At 37.5% G+C, this 18521-nt stretch overlaps 1 protein-coding gene across 1 annotated transcript in view; it reads right to left on the bottom strand.

Moving 5' to 3' along the window:
* Positions 1-4073: 4073 nt before the first annotated feature.
* LOC124796437 (proton-coupled amino acid transporter-like protein pathetic) overlaps positions 4074-18521 on the bottom strand; it is a 119046-nt gene continuing 104598 nt past the window's right edge. The window contains exons 5-11 of the mRNA XM_047260631.1: positions 17883-18033; positions 17413-17534; positions 17047-17131; positions 13935-14216; positions 12599-12777; positions 12028-12194; positions 4074-7012 (exon numbers count right to left, since the gene is read on the bottom strand). Coding sequence (XP_047116587.1) covers positions 6771-7012; positions 12028-12194; positions 12599-12777; positions 13935-14216; positions 17047-17131; positions 17413-17534; positions 17883-18033 — 1228 coding nt within the window. The 3' untranslated portion in view covers positions 4074-6770. The remainder of the gene's footprint in view (positions 7013-12027; positions 12195-12598; positions 12778-13934; positions 14217-17046; positions 17132-17412; positions 17535-17882; positions 18034-18521) is intronic.

The following is an 18521-nucleotide window of genomic DNA, read 5'->3' as shown; positions in this document are numbered from 1 at the left end:
AAACCATTTCCTCACATCTTAAGAGACATCCTATCATCCTGTCCCTCCTTCTTGTCAGTGTTTACAATATATTCCTTTCCTCTCCAATTCTGCACGGAACATCCTCATTCCTTACCTTATCAGTCCACCTAATGTTCAACATTCTTCTGTAGCACCACATCTCAAATGCTTCAGTTCTTTCCACTTTAGTTTCCCCACAGGCCATGTTTCACTATCATACAATGCTGTGCTCCAGACGTACATTCTCAGAAACTTCTTCCTCAAATTAAGGCCTATGTTTGATACTAGTAGACTTCTCCTGGCCAGGAATGCCCCTTTGGCAGTGTCAGTCTGCTTTTGATGTCTTCCTTGCTCTGTCTGTCATTGGTTATTTTGCTGCCTAGTTAGTAGGATTCATTAACTTTATCTACTTTGTGACCATCAATCCCGATGTTAAATTTCTTGCTGTTCTCATTTCCGCTGCTTCTCATTAATCCCATTTTTTCTTTAATTTACTTTCAATCCATATTCTATACTCAATAGATTGTTCATTCTATTCAGCAGATCTAGTAACTGTTCCTCATTTCGCCCAGGATAGCAATGTCAGCAGTGAATTGTATCATTGATATACTTTCACCTTGAATTTTAATTTCACTCCTGAATCTTCCTTTTATTTCCAGCATTGCTTCTTTGATGCATAAATTAAATAGTAGGGTCAAAAGACTACATACCTGTCTTATACTCTTTTTAATCCATGCACTTTGTTCTTGGTCATCCACTTCTAGTCGAGCGGTCTAAGGCGCTGCAGTCATGGATTGTTCGGCTGATCCCGGCGGAGGTTCGCGCCCTTAGCAGTTAAGTAACATAAGATTTCAAAAACATGTGAATATTTTTTTCATCCACTTCATTATTCCCTCTTGGTTCTTGTACATATTATATATTACCCATCTCCCTATAGCTTACTCCTATTTTTCTCAGAGTTTTGAACATCTTGCACCATTTTACACTGTCAAATATTTTCTCCAGGGTGACAAATCCGATGAAGGAGTCTTGATTTTTCTTTAGTCTTGCTTCCATTATCAACTGTAATGTCAGAATTGCCTCTCTGATGCCTTTACCTCTCCCAAAGCCAAACTGATCATCCTATAACACATCCTCAACTATCTTTTCCATTCTTCTGTATATTATTCTTGTCAGCAACTTGGATGCATTAGCTGTTAAATACAGGGTTATTATAAATGATTGAAGTGATTTCACAGCTCTACAATAACTTTATTATTTGAGATATTTTCAAAATGCTTTGCACACACATACAAAAACTCAAAAAGTTTTTTTAGGCATTCACAAACGTTCGATATGTGCCCCTTTAGTGATTCGGCAGACATCAAGCCGATAATCAAGTTCCTCCCACACTCAGCGCAGCATGTCCCCATCAATGAGTTCGAAAGCATCGTTGATGCGAGCTCGCAGTTCTGGCACGTTTCTTGGTAGAGGAGGTTTAAACACTGAATCTTTCACATAACCCCACAGAAAGAAATCGCATGGGGTTAAGTCGGGAGAGCGTGGAGGCCATGACATGAATTACTGATCATTATCTCCACCACGACCGATCCATTGGTTTTCCAATCTCCTGTTTAAGAAATGCAGAACATCATGATGGAAGTGCGGTGGAGCACCATCCTGTTGAAAGATGAAGTCGGCGCTGTCGGTCTCCAGTTGTGGCATGAGCCAACTTTCCGCGGGCTATGCGTGAAACTTGCCCGCACGCGATCAACCGTTTCTTCACTCTCTGCAGGCCGACCCGTTGATTTCCCCTTGCAGAGGCATCCAGAAGCTTTAAACTGCGCATACCATCGCCGAATGGAGTTAGCAGTTGGTAGATCTTTGTTGAAATTCGTCCTGAAGTGTCGTTGCACTTTTATGACTGACTGATGTGAGTGCATTTCAAGCACGACATACGCTTTCTCGGCTCCTGTCGCCATTTTGTCTCACTGCACTCTCGAGCTCTCTGACAGCAGAAACCTGAAGTGCAGCTTCAGCCGAACAAAACTTTATGAGTTTTTGTACGTATCTGTAGTGTGTCGTGACCATATGTCAATGAATGGAGCTACAGTGAATTTATGAAATCGCTTCAATCATTTGTAATAGCCCTGTATTGTGTGATAATTCTTGCACTTGTCGGTTCTTGCAGTCTTGTGGATGATATTGTGTGGATGAAATTTTTCCAATAGTCAGATGGTATGTAACCAGATCATACGTTCTACAAATCAACATGAATAGTCATTTTGTTGCTACTTGCCCCAGTGATTTTAGAAATTCTTATGGAATGTTATCTATCCCTTCTGCCATATTTGATTCTAAGTCCTCCAAAACTCTTTTAAATTCTGATTGATACTGAATTGCCTATCTCTTCTAAATTGAGTCCTGTTTCTTCTTATACCACATCAGACAACTCTTCCCCCTCGTAGAGACCTTCAATGTACTCCTTTCACCTATCTTCTCTGTCCTCTACCTTCAACAGTGGAATTCCCATTGTACTCTTAATGTTACCATACTTGCTTTTTGAAATTTCAACAAAAGTTCTTTTGACTTTCTTATATGCTCAGTCAGTACTTCCACAATCATATCTTTCTCAATTTCTTCACATTTTTCATGCAGCCATTCTATCTTAGCTTCCCTGCACTTCCTATTTATTTCATTCCTCAATGACCTGAATTTCAATGTTCCTGAATTTCCCTGAACATATTTGTTCTTCCTCCTTTCATCGATCAGCTGAAGTATTTCTTCTGTTACCCATTGGTTTCTTTGTATCCGTGTTTTCCTTTCCAACTTCTATGATTGCCATTTTTAGAGATGTCCATTCCTCTTGAATGTTACCGCCTACTGCAATACACTTTATTGCTATATCTGTAACCTTAGAGAACTTGAATGTATCTCACCATGCCTTAGTACTTTCATATCCCACTTCGTTGCACACTGATTCTTCCTGACTAGTCTCTTCAACTTCAGACTGCTCTTCATCATTACCAAATTGTGATCTGACTCTCTCTCTCTCTCTCTCTCTCTCTCTCTCTCTCTATATATATATATATATATATATATATATATATATATATATATATATATATATATATATATACTTACCGAACGAAAGCTCTGGCAGGTCGATAGACACACCTGCCAGCGCTTTCGTTCGGTAAGTCACCTCATCTTTGTTTATATATATATATATAAAATGGAAGGAAACATTCCACGTGGGAAAAATTATATATAAATTATATATAAAAACAAAGATGAGGTGACTTACCGAACAAAAGCGCTGGCAGGTCGATAGACACACAAACAAACACACAAAATTCAAGCTTTCACAACAAACTGTTGCCTCATCAGGAAAGAGGGAAGGAGAGGGGAAGACGAAAGGAAGTGGGTTTTAAGGGAGAGGGTAAGGAGTCATTCCAATCCCGGATGGAGAGCAGGTGGCCAAGGAACATCATACACTTGGAGCAAGGAAAGTAGTTGCCAAAGACAGAACACTGTGGAGGAGGCTACTTGATGAAGCTGCGAACTGTGTGATGTTTGTGAGGAGAGGAGAGTAAGAGCAAGTCAATTTAATCAGTTGCATTTGGTGTAACAGCTACTGATGGTGCAATGCCTGTGCAATCTTTTGAAATAAAAAAAATTATTTAATTTATTTCCACTGATCTCACTACCTGAACCAGTTAACATTACTGGTTAGGTCACTTTGCAGATGACTCGATTAGTTCATATTTCACAATTACTGAAAGTAATAGAGAGTCCTTGAACTTCTCATTGTAAAGAAAACATGTAACACAGACTTACCATGAAATTAAATGTAAATGAGTTACGTACATACATTGTCAGACCAGTTTTAAAACATGTGATTCAATTAACCAAACCTTCTATGATTTCGACTCCAGGTCCAATTTTGTTGCTCCCCCATCACACACAGAATCTTTCTGATTTCATGTTATGATCAATTATATTAACTGCATGTCTTAGATAGGAAGGACAATAAAGAGATGATACCACAAATAAAACACTCACAGTTTTTGTAAAATAATATGTATTATGTCACATCAGTACATCTGCAGATTTTAAAAAAATGAATAGAGAAATTAAAAACTCACAAAGACAATTTCAAGTTATGAAGAAAAGAAAAAAGTATGTTGTCCCTGATAAATATTCAGTCAGATCTGAACTGCTAGTAAGTGTAACACAAATACATGATCAATTGAATGTTGCACATTCTGTCATGTAATCTCCACTGAATATCTGTTCAATAAGTTACAAGTACAGCTGATAGGCACAATATTATGAAGCTTTTAACAATAAATTACATTCTTTTTGGTAAGCTGCAGATATTTTTTGCAGACTAAAACGTTTTTCATATTTCTTTCACTCATAGCACCACCTTACAATCACACAGCATTCCAATAATTTACACCCCACAACTATCAATAACCTTCAATGTCAAACATTTGGCATGACTGCCACTGTACCACTTAATACACCTAAAAAACATTCCTGAGCTCTGAGCAAAATACTTTGCCAGGAACATTCAGTATACACACAGGATGCAAAATAACACAATGAATGGGACTAGACTACCAAGAAAAAGATCTACACTATATATATGGCATAAAGAAGCAACAGCCTCTTTCACTCATACATGAAAACTTAACAACAGTATCAATCAAACAATGGAACTTTGTTTCAAAAGTACAAAGAAAATCTATTGGCTAATATGGTACTAAAACTGAGGAAGCTGGTTTCCATGTGGTACAAGTATTAAAAATAAATATCTGAAATGTGTTGTTCATTGTAAAAAACTACCTGTGCAGAAAATACTATTATTTTGTATGCAACAGCATAACATAACTTGGTGTCATAAGATTTTATCATGCAGTATGCATGTAATGGTTCAAAAACTTGAAAGTATTAAAAATGTAAAAGCTTCATGGAAATCTAACTTGAAAAATGTTTTATTTTCACTTCTGTTTTACTAGAACCACTGGTTAATCGATTCAATAATTTGCTTGAATCTCATGATAGCAGTATTCAGAGTAAATTGAAAAATAGTGCTACATAACAGAAGTTGCTTGTGCTTTTATACAGCAGAGATTTGTATAATTAAGAATTTTAGTGAGCAATAATAATCCACAGAAACCAGCGAACATCACTGAAAAGTTTTATCACTTTTGCTGATTCTGATTTCAAACAGTATTTTATTCAATACACAAATGCTTTTTTGAAAATAGTATGTTGAGCATCATTGAAATTTAAAAAAATGTATAAAGCTGTGAAACAGTTTAAATATAGTTTCTCATATCCATCATTAAATTTTGGAACTTTGTTTAAAGCATCAGCATTACAAAAATATATCTACTAAAATATAACTGCTTTGTACATTACAGTGTTTGTCGAAAATATCAGATAATAATCCTCACTTAGATTGTACAATTTATCACAGTTGGCTTCGTTATTAACTGCTGAGCTTAACCTTTCTTAAATTTCTTGACAATTTTTGCAAAGTTGTTGTAACAGGTGAAATGAGTTAATTTCAATTTTAGAGACATATGTTTCTTATGTCAGTTTCTTTGTAAAATGTGAATAAATTGTTCTTATGTCATTGTATGAAATCAAAGTAAATTAATCTCTGAACTGCAATAGCAGCATACACATTATACATGAATAGAAACAAAAGCAGGAACAATATTGGAAATCTTTCACACTCTGCAGTTGTACATCATGCCAGTTCTCTAAGAAAGCACACTGAGAAAGCTGATATCAAACTCTTTGTTAGTTGTGTGGCACTATTCAGCATTTCCAACCCACCCACCTGTGCAAAAACACTTAAAAATTATCTTTCCATTTATGTATACAAATACTGCATTTAAGAAGAGTAAAATAGGTTACTCTTCAATCCAATAAAATTTACAACTTTTACATGCTATATCTACATATTATTACATTCACATTTGTTAAATAACAATAAAAAACAATTGAGATAGCACCTTACACAATAACTCGTATCTTATTTACGGAAACAATTAATAACATTAACAGAATGCGGCTCAGTGAAAGACTGCATTGGAACAGACTATAGTGCATGACAAACAATGGTTTTAAAAGTTTGTCATGTTTGGTACAAAGCTGTTGCTGCATTAACTGAACTCCAAAATGGTTTTGGATTACTCTGTTCCCTTACTATTACTGCATAGCCCTTTAACTGCAATGCAAAAAGAAATGGATGTTGCAGTTTTCTAATGCATGTAATGCAGTTTTACATTATATAAATTAAATTTGCTTGTGGGCTATGACTAGATAAATTTGCTTAAACGTGTTCAACACATTACAGCAAACAGCTAGTTCTTCCTGTAGGCACTCTTTGCTAACTCATTATCACTAATAAAGCTCCCTTTTCGCTTGCCACATGGTTATAACACTAACTAAAACATTAGCACCATATGGCAAGCTCTGCAGTCTAATAGGCATGTATATCTATGTTAACAGTCTATCTCTTCCAAATTACTGGAAATGGCACACCCAAAAGGGCTTATGGCAGGGAATGCCAGTGCCACAGTTGGTTTTAATAAATCACATACCAACTCTGTAACTACCCTGTGGTGCCTGCACCTAGGTAGACAAAGCTCTGAATCCGCCTCTGTTTACTGACTACTGAGATTAGCCTCCCACAACCTTTGCATGCGGACGGATGTAGGATGTGTGAGGCAGTTCCCACAGTAATTCTCCCTTAATATCTCACATCCTTACATCTCTTCGACAATTTCTTGTATGCTTGTCCAGGTTCCAGTGACAAACCCAAGTACTCCAAACAGAATGATCAACACGTTTTTCCAGAGACGCCAGTAATAACTCCCCAGTCCAGGAGATTCCCAGTAGGTGGCCAATTCAATGATGGCAGGGAACATCAGGCCAAGGGTTGATAAACACACAGCACCCACCAATGAAATTATTGGTCCTAGATTTGGCACAGCAGCTGCTACACCCACTGTAAAGAAAGTGTTCCATTTTATACACACAATTGACATGGCAAACATTGTAAACATTATGGCATAGGAGTTTTTATGTATTTGCAAGCAATGGATGGAAATTCAGAAACAACTTGTGATTTTATAGAAATGATGCAGAATAGTTATATTGCTTGTAAAAATCAGTAAAAATAATGCAAGATTTGTGAGTGACTGATTGTTTTCTGCTATATATTCCAACAGAAATGTGCCATTAATAATTGTAACTCCAGATTTCCATATTTATTATGTATCTAAAGGACTAGTTTTCAATTTACAGTTAATTCCATGAAATAATGTCTTAGCATAGAAACTTTTAAGTTCAAAATTTGAATGGTGTTGTGTCAAATGAATCATATAGTTCTATTGCATAGACAAGAAATTATTTCCAGAATGAGATTTTCACTCTGCAGCGGAGTGTGCGCTGATATGAAACTTCCTGGCAGATTAAAACTGTGTGCCCGACCGAGACTCGAACTCGGGACCTTTGCCTTTCGCGGGCAAGTGCTCTACCATCTGAGCTACCGAAGCACGACTCACGCCCGGTACTCACAGCTTTACTTCTGCCAGTACCTCGTCTCCTACCTTCCAAACTTTACAGAAGCTCTCCTGCGAACCTTGCAGAACTAGCACTCCTGAAAGAAAGGATATTGCGGAGACATGGCTTAGCCACAGCCTGGGGGATGTTTCCAGAATGAGATTTTCACTCTGCAGCGGAGTGTGCGCTGATATGAAACTTCCTGGCAGATTAAAACTGTGTGCCCGACCGAGACTCGAACTCGGGACCTTTGCCTTTCGCGGGCAAGTGCTCTACCATCTGAGCTACCGAAGCACGACTCACGCCCGGTACTCACAGCTTTACTTCTGCCAGTACCTCGTCTCCTACCTTCCAAACTTTACAGAAGCTCTCCCGCGAACCTTGCAGAACTAGCACTCCTGAAAGAAAGGATATTGCGGAGACATGGCTTAGCCACAGCCTGGGGGATGTTTCCAGAATGAGATTTTCACTCTGCAGCGGAGTGTGCGCTGATATGAAACTTCCTGGCAGATTAAAACTGTGTGCCCGACCGAGACTCGAACTCGGGACCTTTGCCTTTCGCGGGCAAGTGCTCTACCATCTGAGCTACCGAAGCACGACTCACGCCCGGTACTCACAGCTTTACTTCTGGCAGAAGTAAAGCTGTGAGTACCGGGCGTGAGTCGTGCTTCGGTAGCTCAGATGGTAGAGCACTTGCCCGCGAAAGGCAAAGGTCCCGAGTTCGAGTCTCGGTCGGGCACACAGTTTTAATCTGCCAGGAAGTTTCATATCAGCGCACACTCCGCTGCAGAGTGAAAATCTCATTCTGGAAACATCCCCCAGGCTGTGGCTAAGCCATGTCTCCGCAATATCCTTTCTTTCAGGAGTGCTAGTTCTGCAAGGTTCGCAGGAGAGCTTCTGTAAAGTTTGGAAGGTAGGAGACGAGGTACTGGCAGAAGTAAAGCTGTGAGTACCGGGCGTGAGTCGTGCTTCGGTAGCTCAGATGGTAGAGCACTTGCCCGCGAAAGGCAAAGGTCCCGAGTTCGAGTCTCGGTCGGGCACACAGTTTTAATCTGCCAGGAAGTTTCATATCAGCGCACACTCCGCTGCAGAGTGAAAATCTCATTCTGGAAACATCCCCCAGGCTGTGGCTAAGCCATGTCTCCGCAATATCCTTTCTTTCAGGAGTGCTAGTTCTGCAAGGTTCGCAGGAGAGCTTCTGTAAAGTTTGGAAGGTAGGAGACGAGGTACTGGCAGAAGTAAAGCTGTGAGTACCGGGCGTGAGTCGTGCTTCGGTAGCTCAGATGGTAGAGCACTTGCCCGCAAAAGGCAAAGGTCCCGAGTTCGAGTCTCGGTCGGGCACACAGTTTTAATCTGCCAGGAAGTTTCAAGAAATTATTTGTGACACAACTGTTATTGCATTACTGGCATGTGAAAAATTACATTGTAGTTATAATACAAAAAGTACATGATAAATACACTGAGTAAAGGTGTTTGGAGCAACATATATAGTCTTGTTACTTTTAAACATTATTCCCATTATCAGAGGAAATGTTCCAAAGCTTGGAAGTGAGAGCTTAGTGGCTGTGAGTAAGTTAAATGCATAGATGTTTAAAACAATGGACTTGCATTTGGAAAGAGCAATATACAAATACCCATCTGTTTCTTATAGTTTTCATAAATTACCTAAAGTTGATGTTAGAATTTAGCCTCCAAAAAGACACAGCTAATTTCCCACCATAGGCTTATCCAATTTAACACTTTGACTGCTGTTGATAGATTAATTCATCAAACCCCACTGTTCTCACTAAGCTGCTGAAGAACTTAATTGTGACCTCTGCATTTTCCTTCAGCATTACTGATCAACTTGAACCTCCTCTCTGACCGCTGAGCACTCTTTACCAATACAGACATGTCACCACTCAGGAACTTGAGTACTGTTTCTGAGTATAAGTACACAGCAGAATTTCCGCCCCATATCTTAGTAGCTTTTTACAGTTACTGCCATTAAATTGTGTTGGGATTCTTTTGTTTGTTGTGACCCTCTTTTGCTGCATTCAGCTTTGCTTTACGTCTTACTGTTAATCAGGATTGGCATCACAATGTTTTTCCCATCATCGTTTCTGCAAACAAAATGACAGGGCATTGTGGTTGCACTGAGGAAGAGTTCATGGAGATACTCAGGAAGAGCAGCACTGAAGATGAATTATTTGCTGTTGATGTAAGTGATAACTGCTCCTCATATCCTGAAAGCCATGGTCCTAAGCAGCAGATGTAGAATTATAGTTCCAACAAGAGATGTAATTGATAGTCCTTCCAAATATGAAAAGCTGAAAGTGGTAGTAACTTTCACATGGGTACTGATTTCCTATCAGAACTCTTGATATTCATAGAGCTGCTTTGCTTTTGTCCAAAGTTTCTTTAATATTTCTATAGGTGACCTCTGTCTTTCCTCAAGTTATGCATTCTTCTACAGTCTTACATTTCTCATCTTGCCATCTCTACTTTGCCATTTTGCACTTCCTGTCAATCTCATTTACTAGATATCTATATTTTCTGCTTTTGTCAGTTAGATACCTTATCTCATGGGTTATTAATAGAGCTCTACTGGGCTTTCCCTGTTTGATCCCATACTGCTTTCACTATTTCATTTTTCAAAATAAACCAATTATCTTCTATTTATTTCAGTCAATTATTGTCTAATTCTCTTTCTCAAACTCTAAACTGCCTCTGTTTCTTTAAAGCTGTTCAGGCCCATTTCCTCAATTTCCTACCTTTCTGAAATGTCATCAGATTTAATCTGCAGTTTGTAACCAACAAATTACGGTCAGAACCCACATCAGTGTCTAGAAATGTTTTGCAGCTTTAAATCCAGTTTTGAAGTTGCCTTGCTGTTATGTAATCAGTCTGAAAGATACCAGTGTCTCCTGCTCTAGTCCACATGTACAATCTTCTTTCATGAGTTTAAACCAAGGATTAGTAGTGATAAACTATGTTCTGCACAAAATTCCATCAGGTGACTTGCCCTATCATTTCTTTCCCCTAGTCCATATTCCTCACTATTTTTCCTTCTCTTCTTTTTTACACTGCTTAAATCCAATCTCCCATCACAATTAAATTTTTGCCTCCTTTAACTATTTGAATAATTTGTCCCATCATACATTCTTTAATTTCTTTATCATGAATGGAGCTGATTGGCATATAAACTTGTATTATTCTTGTGGGTGTTGCCTTCATGTCTATGTTGACTATGATAATGCATTCATTAAGCTGTTCATAGATGCTTATTTGCTTTATTATCTTGTTATTCATTATTAGACCTACTTTTACATTAGCACTATTTTTTATTTTGTTTTTATAACTCATCTGACCAGAAGTCATGTTCTTCTGCCACCACACTTCACTAATTCCAACTATATCAAACTTCATCCTATCCAATTGAGGGATCTAATGCTGCACACTGAAACCCATAGAAAGCCACTTTTGTTTTACCTAGTGATGATATCTTCCTCAGTAGGTCCCAGATAGAGATCTGAATGAAGTAATATTTTCCCAGACTCAACCATACAGTAGAGTTGCATGCCTTCAGGAAATATAATGGCTGTTGTTTTTCCTAGCTTTCTCCTGTTTGTAGTACCAGCATAACAAGGCCATGTTGCTTAATATTACAAGGCCAGATCAGGCAATCATCCAGCCCGTTGCCTCTGCAACTACTGAAAAGCGTGCTGATCCTCTTCAGGAACTACATGTTTGACTGGCCTCTCCACAGATTGATTATTCCTCCCACCCCATCCCCACCCCATCCCCACCCCCTTCCTCTCTCTCCGTGACTGCAACTATGGTAGAGCTATCCATGCCACTGAGGCAGACAGCGACCCGACCTTGGAAATGTCCCTTATTAATGGGGGTGGAGCTAATTTTTACACCTTCAATTATGTCCATTTTGGTGGTGGCAAATCCTAGAGTAACAGGAGGAGACATACAAACATATTCAGCACAGTGCAAAGCAGGCTGTATGGGTAACATGGGATTTAGTGTGGGTAGATGTGATCAGGGGCTAACACCACAGCTCTCAGCCTGGCATTTAGCAATCTCATCTGCAGCAGCCATAGGGTTAAGCCTGTGATCCATCTTCAATAATTTAATCAATGGTGGTGAGTTCAACGGTAATATTTCACCTTTGAGTGACCAAACACACATAAAAGTGGTAATATCAAGAGGAAAAAGGGCAGGTCAGAAAAATTTGAGACACAAGCAGATCAGAAACTAAAAGGCAGTACATGACATTACTAGAAAAAAGGAATAGAGTAAATATTTGGCAATGGAGACTTTTAATGTTAGAATGAGCTACTCAGTAAAATTCCACATGCTTGTGAATATAAACTTGTGTTACATTTTATGTAAATTAGTATGTTTCATTGTCATTAATTATGTTTGCAATTAATATTGCATAACCATTTAAATCTGTAACAAATGTACCTGTGCAGATAACGAGGATAGTTCTCAGTATGTACTCAGCAATGGTTTTGCGGGAACCAAAACGATGTTTTGTCGCCTTCCAGATGATCTCGAAGGGCACGTAGAACTGCAGTGCGTATGTGAAGAAAATTGCCACCGCTATCATGACCTTAACTGACTGGGCCAGTCTGTAACAAACCCGCACTAAAGATGGACCTCCATAGTTGGTTCCATTGGCATTTTGTCACTTCATTGTATCTTGTTGTAAAATGTGATACAGTGACATCCAAAAATGATTTGTGTTTGTATTCAGTACAAATTTATATTTGTACTCAGATCACAAATATCTGTCTACTATTTGAATTTTAAGGTGATTCGTCAGCTGTATATGTAATAATTGTTTACACTATATGTTGCTGGCAAGTGTCCTGAGGAAGTGCTGTAAATTTAATATTGTTTTAAAGCTAAGAAAGTTAGCGTTAGATAATATTTAAGCACTTTGGACAAATGATAGACATTGTGACATTAGACGGTATTAAAAATAATGTAGAACAATAATATAAGACCATACTGACTCTGAATTAATACTCACACTTCTTCTGTTGGCAAGTTCAGTGTTATGCTGCCTTCAGTCTTGTCACCATATTTAAGGTAGCCAAAGAAGCCAACAGCTGTGTAAAGGGACACTACAACTGTCATACCAATATTGAGCACACCTGGGCAGCCAATAAAATGTGTCGGTGTCTTCATACTGTTTTCGAGTGGCATTACCTGCAAAAAGATATTCAAATTAAATAAACAAAATTAAGGATTGATTAAGATAATTAGTAATATAGTACAAATATTATGGACAATGTTGCTAAGTTTTTTGACAATTTCCTCCTTCAAAGATAACTAATACAGTGGACATACACAAATGTGGCTACATTGTCCCAACTCTGCTGATTAACTGTGGTGTTGAGTTGTGTCAGGTCAAGTGGAAGGAAGGGAAAGTAGGCAGGGAGCAGTGGAAGTGCAGGTGCTGCATGTTGGCAGGGAGAGGTAATGAAAGAACATGATAGGGATGTGGAAGTAGTGAGTTTCCTTTGGTCCAGGTACCAGAAGTGTTGTGTGGCACATGATGAAGTGGTTTCATGGATTGTGACTTAGACAGGGAGGTAGAACAGAGGAAGATAGAAACTGCAGGGAAATGAGTGTAAGTGTGGACTCAAAAAAACTGAGGCATGGGGACAGGGGTAGAGATAGATGTGTGACAGAGAAAAGTATGGTACATCATTTGTCCCATATAGACGGCTGCATATATATATATATATATAATGAATAAAAGTACAAGTACTTTGAACTATGAGAAGAGACTGCGACAGTCATTAAGAAATTAGTCCACTGAGGTTTATATACAAGTCATATAAAATACCAGAAGCTGTTCGTGTAATATGAATAGGTTCATGGATCATCCATCAATGCTGTCTCATTACTTTACTGAGTATTACAGATAAGCAAAAAAATATTGCAACTACTACAGTGATAGAAAGTATTTTCTATACATGTGTATGAATGTCCGAAATCAGATATTAGTTGAGTACTTTAGAGAATCATTCAGAATAAAGGTGAGTGAGTCAAACATTAAAACATTAACACTAAGCCTGGTGTGCAAAAACCAAGCTACTGTGAAAGTCAATGACTCAGTTGTCAGAATCGTAAAAAACAGCAGTGCTAATAATGTATATCCTGATTGAGCTTAAAATCCTAAAATGTCTCATTAATTTGAATTCTGCTCTATAATTAAATCAAACTGAATGTATCCTACAAAAGAGGTTAATGCAGAAGATTTCCATTTTTAACTGTTAGTATTTTTCATTAGTTGACATAAGAGTTAACATTTATTTAACATTAAAACCACACATAAATTGTTGATTGTTTCCACATACCACTCCTATTCCTTCCAAGGCAAAAATGGCAGTTCCAAAAAACAACGGTAGTTGTCCCCATGATGAAAAATTAGGAAGGCCACTGTTGGTGATGGAAGGCAGATCACTGAAGATGTAGTAGAAGGTAATTCCTAATCCAATACTGATCAGTATGTTTGCCAGCATTGAGAAAGGAGAGAGGTATTTCAGATTTCGAACCCAGTTGATTAGGATCAGTACAGGAGCCATTATCAGCATGTAGTACTGAATAGGCCACTCAGTCTCTGAGTAGAAATCAACAACCTATGACAGAAAGAGAAGCAGTTACAACCAACAAATAAATTTAAAAAAAATGGCTCTGAGCACTATGGGACTTAACAGCTGAGGTCATCAGTCCCCTAGAACTTAGAACTGCTTAAACCTAACTAACCTAAGGACATCACACACATCAATGCCCGAGGCAGGATTCGAACCTGCGACTGTAGCGGTCGTGCGGTTCCAGACTGAAGCGCCTAGAACTGCTCAACCACCACGGCCGGCAAGAATAAACAGTTCAAACAGTTCATTATTTTTGTGAATACCCTCTGTGTCTTCAGTTTTTTTCAGATAACAACAGCTACATATATAACTACTTTAGTATTAAAGGAGACCACTCACCAAAAAGCAGAAGCATTGAATTGTTGATCGGCATACACAAAAGAAGGAAAACTTGCTAGCTTTCAGAATTACCTTTTAATGGCCTAGAGTAAAATACACAAACACACACACTCACAAACATGGATACATGCCCTATGCCCGGCACCATGGAGGGGCTTGGGAATGGATATTTGTGTGTGTGAGTGAGTGTGTATGTGTATTTTACTCATTAAAGGATGACACTGAAAGCTAGCAAGTTTTCCTTCTTTTGTGTTTGCCTATCAAGAACTAAATGCTCCTGCTTTTTGGTGAGTGGTGTTATCTAATCCTAAGGTATTTACAAAAATGGTTCAAATGGCTCTGAGCACTATGGGACTCAACTGCTGTGGTCATCAGTCCCCTAGAACTTAGAACTACTTAAACCTAACCAACCTAAGGACATCACATACACCCATGCCCGAGGCAGGATTCAAACCTGCGACCGTAGCAACAGCGCGCCTCCAGACTGGAGCGCCTAGAACCGCACGGCCACCGTGGCCGGCTAAGGTATTTACACCCAACAAGAACTTTACAGCAAAGTTTATGTATATAACTAGTATTCAGTCACACCAATGACATCATCCAAATAGAATATCAGCATAACAAGCATTTTTGCTACATAACAAGCAATAAATTGTTGGATTCAGTGATTGATGTGAAACTGCATTTTACCTAACCTGAATGACATCACCTGTGAAACACATTTAAAAAATGTATTTTGTGGCTTGAGAGGATTTATTTATTGCATTCTAAAGATATTAATCTGATCTCAGTTCATGAAAACTGTAGTGGTAAATTACCAACCAAACTAAATAAATGGTCTTGGACAACATGTTAGTAGGAAGCCTAATAAATTTTTGATTCAGAGTTATCTTTTAAATATGTCAGGATTAGCCTGAAGATGTAGATCAAGTGTACACATTAAATTACTATAGGTGATATAAGTCACAATGAATTACACAAAAAGGTAAACAAAATGTTTCCTCATATCACAATGTTTCTGTATTTTCACTTTGAAACTGGAATAATTGAGTGCACGCAAGCAAGAATCATACGGAATTCTGTAGAGGCAACAAAATTACCATGTTTATCATTATGCCTTCTACATATCATCTGTTTAAAAAAAGGTCAACAATGCATATTTAATTATTTCTGCCCTTCATGGAACTGTTGCAGATTTGCTTAGTCACTGTTCAGCTATTAACAATCAAATGATACTGCATCAGTTTCATTTATTCTGTACACCTCACCCAAAACATATATCTATTTATTTTTATTCATATATTAATTTATTTATCCTTTCATCCAGCCATGTACTTTACATAGTTTACATTAAGTTAATTACAGCACATGTTATAACAAGTCTTGCACCACTTAGAAATAATTATGAAGGTGTGTTGAAGAGTAATACTTCCAAACTTTTATGTGAAAAATCTTAAAGCTTTTTAAATAAAACAAACATTATTAACATTCTCCTTATATATATTTTTTCTGCAGTCCTCTGTCACTAGAGAGCTCTGAATGGTAGCGTGTAACAAGGGGGTGTGTAATGTAACCATGTCAGTGCAAGAAAAACAGCATGTTGTAATCGAGTTTTGAATTCATGTAGTTCATTCATACATGGAGCACAGCATGACAATGCCAGGCCACACACAAGCACTGTGACGTCCATAACAGTCCGATGGCTCAGGTTCACTCTCATCAGTTGTCCTCCATACAGTCCAGACTTGGCCTCATCCGATTTTTGTCTGTTTCCAAAACTTAAAGAAAGGGCACCTTTAGGACTTCACTCTGACCTGATGAAGAGGTGCAAGCCAGAGTAAGGCTGTACCTCTGTCAATGAAGTTAAATATTCCACAAGAAAGGTATCAATGAACAGGTCTCTCATTGGGAGAAACATATTTATTACAAGCATGACTATATTAAGAAATAAGTATGTAAACATGATCTAGAATTTTAATAACATTTGTTTTATTAAAAAAAGCGTTAAGATTTTTCATGTAACACTTTTAAGTGTATAACATAAATAGTGGTAACAGTAGTAGTTACCATAAATAGTAAAAATAGATTTTATATAATTTCATGGAAAGTGAAACAACAAAGACAAATTATAAGGAGGTAGATGTAAACTGAAAACTCTGGATACTGGTAGCAATGAATGTTGGGAAAGAGGTGGGGGAGGGAGATAAAAAGGAACATCCAGAATGAGGGGTGGGGATAGAGAAAAAAGCATGACTGTATAAAACATGAAAATGGAAATACAGATAGCCAGGAGAAGATGGAAGCACTTGCTTTACTGTTTAACAGAGATAAATTGGCCATGTCTAGCACTGAGATCACTTAAGAAATTTTTATGCCTCAGATTTTACACGTAAGTAACGTGGTCAACAGACACACATAACAGTTACACAATGCCAGCCTGTTATATAAAATTTGTTAAATTTAACTAATTTCTTACCTGTTTAATATTTTTTGCAACAAAAACAATGTAGACACAGCAGCATCCTATTAAATCAATCACCAGGAATGTGTTTATGCAGCCCCTGAAAGAGAAACAATTTCATACATTTTCAGGAAATAGATACCTTGTGTTACAGTATTGTTGTAAACTATACTTCAATGCAAATAATCTTTTTAATTTGGTTGTCAATAGCTGTGTAATTAAAATGTGAAAATACAGAACAACACTTTGACAAAATTTGTGAATGTAGCATGTCTGTTTTACGTATTTCAGTATCCAAATTTCAATATAGTATTTTTTTAATATTGCATTTTTCTGACAAAAAAGTTATTTAATTTTTTTATGATAAATATGTGCACTCACGCTGCAATTCCCGAAAACTTCTGCAAAACTGGTGGTCCTGTCAAAAATGCTGCTTCAGCTACTTCAGAAAAGCCAAGCGTAGGAACTTTGGATCTACGACATAGGATATGTGCGCATTTCACCTGAAAAAGAGGTTTTTGTTATGCTTGCTGCAGAAAATAGAGTGTACAGAAGTATCCACTCAGTTCTAATGAACTGCTCAACCATTTCATAGCCTGTTCAGAAATTTATGTAAACTGAAGGTAATAAAGACAGGAAATTGCTTTTTGCCTTATAACAACATGTTTATCAAAGTAATTCTTCTCTTAGGGAGATATAACTAGTTCTACTTATGTCATTCAGACTGAGTTTGTCATCAAAATATGCTACAAATGTATATATCTAATTTACATTCTTAATATTAGAAAAATCATTATTGATTGTTTATATTTAAATGAATACTTGTGCAAGTAATCACATGAAATACTCACCAGTATGTGTACACAGTATGTGCAGACAAAACCAACAATGAAAATTGCAACAAGGCCAAACAGGAGACCAGAATTGTAGAATGCCAGAGGCATTGCCAAGATTCCTGATCCAAGACTTCCCTTTAGCAAATGTATTAGTGTCTCACAGTCACTGAAAAAGTTAAAAATCACAGAATCTATCAGTGGTCTACAACAGAAATAAGTGAAAAATATTAACAGTTAATAAAATTGAATGTAAATTATGTTCCTAACTTGTGGAGACCTACTAAGCCAGTAGATGTGAAAAACATGGAACAAAACTACAATAAAATGTGAACTCTTGTTATAAATAGTTTCCTCAGAGTACTCAGATATGCATTTGACTTTGAATTTTAAAGCATATCATAAGTATGTGAATTATGTCTTGTTGCTGCAGTCAATAATTATGTCAGAACTGACCGAGAGAAACAAAATTATTATGTACATATTTCTGCAGTGACATACTCTTTCAGTTTAATCTCATAAAGAGGGCTGAGGGTAAGGGAAATGACTATTAAATGAAAGTCTGAGGTTTATGTACATTTCTCTCGTGTTAATATTATTTCAAAATTTATAGATGCAGGTCTACTGCAAAAAAAAAAAAAAAAAAAAAAAAAAAAA

The sequence above is a fragment of the Schistocerca piceifrons genome, chromosome 4 (assembly GCF_021461385.2).
Source record: "Schistocerca piceifrons isolate TAMUIC-IGC-003096 chromosome 4, iqSchPice1.1, whole genome shotgun sequence".
NCBI classification, from domain to species: Eukaryota; Metazoa; Arthropoda; class Insecta; order Orthoptera; family Acrididae; genus Schistocerca; species Schistocerca piceifrons.
Note: the sequence above shows the minus strand (reverse complement) of the source record. Positions and strands in the feature narration are given on the sequence as shown.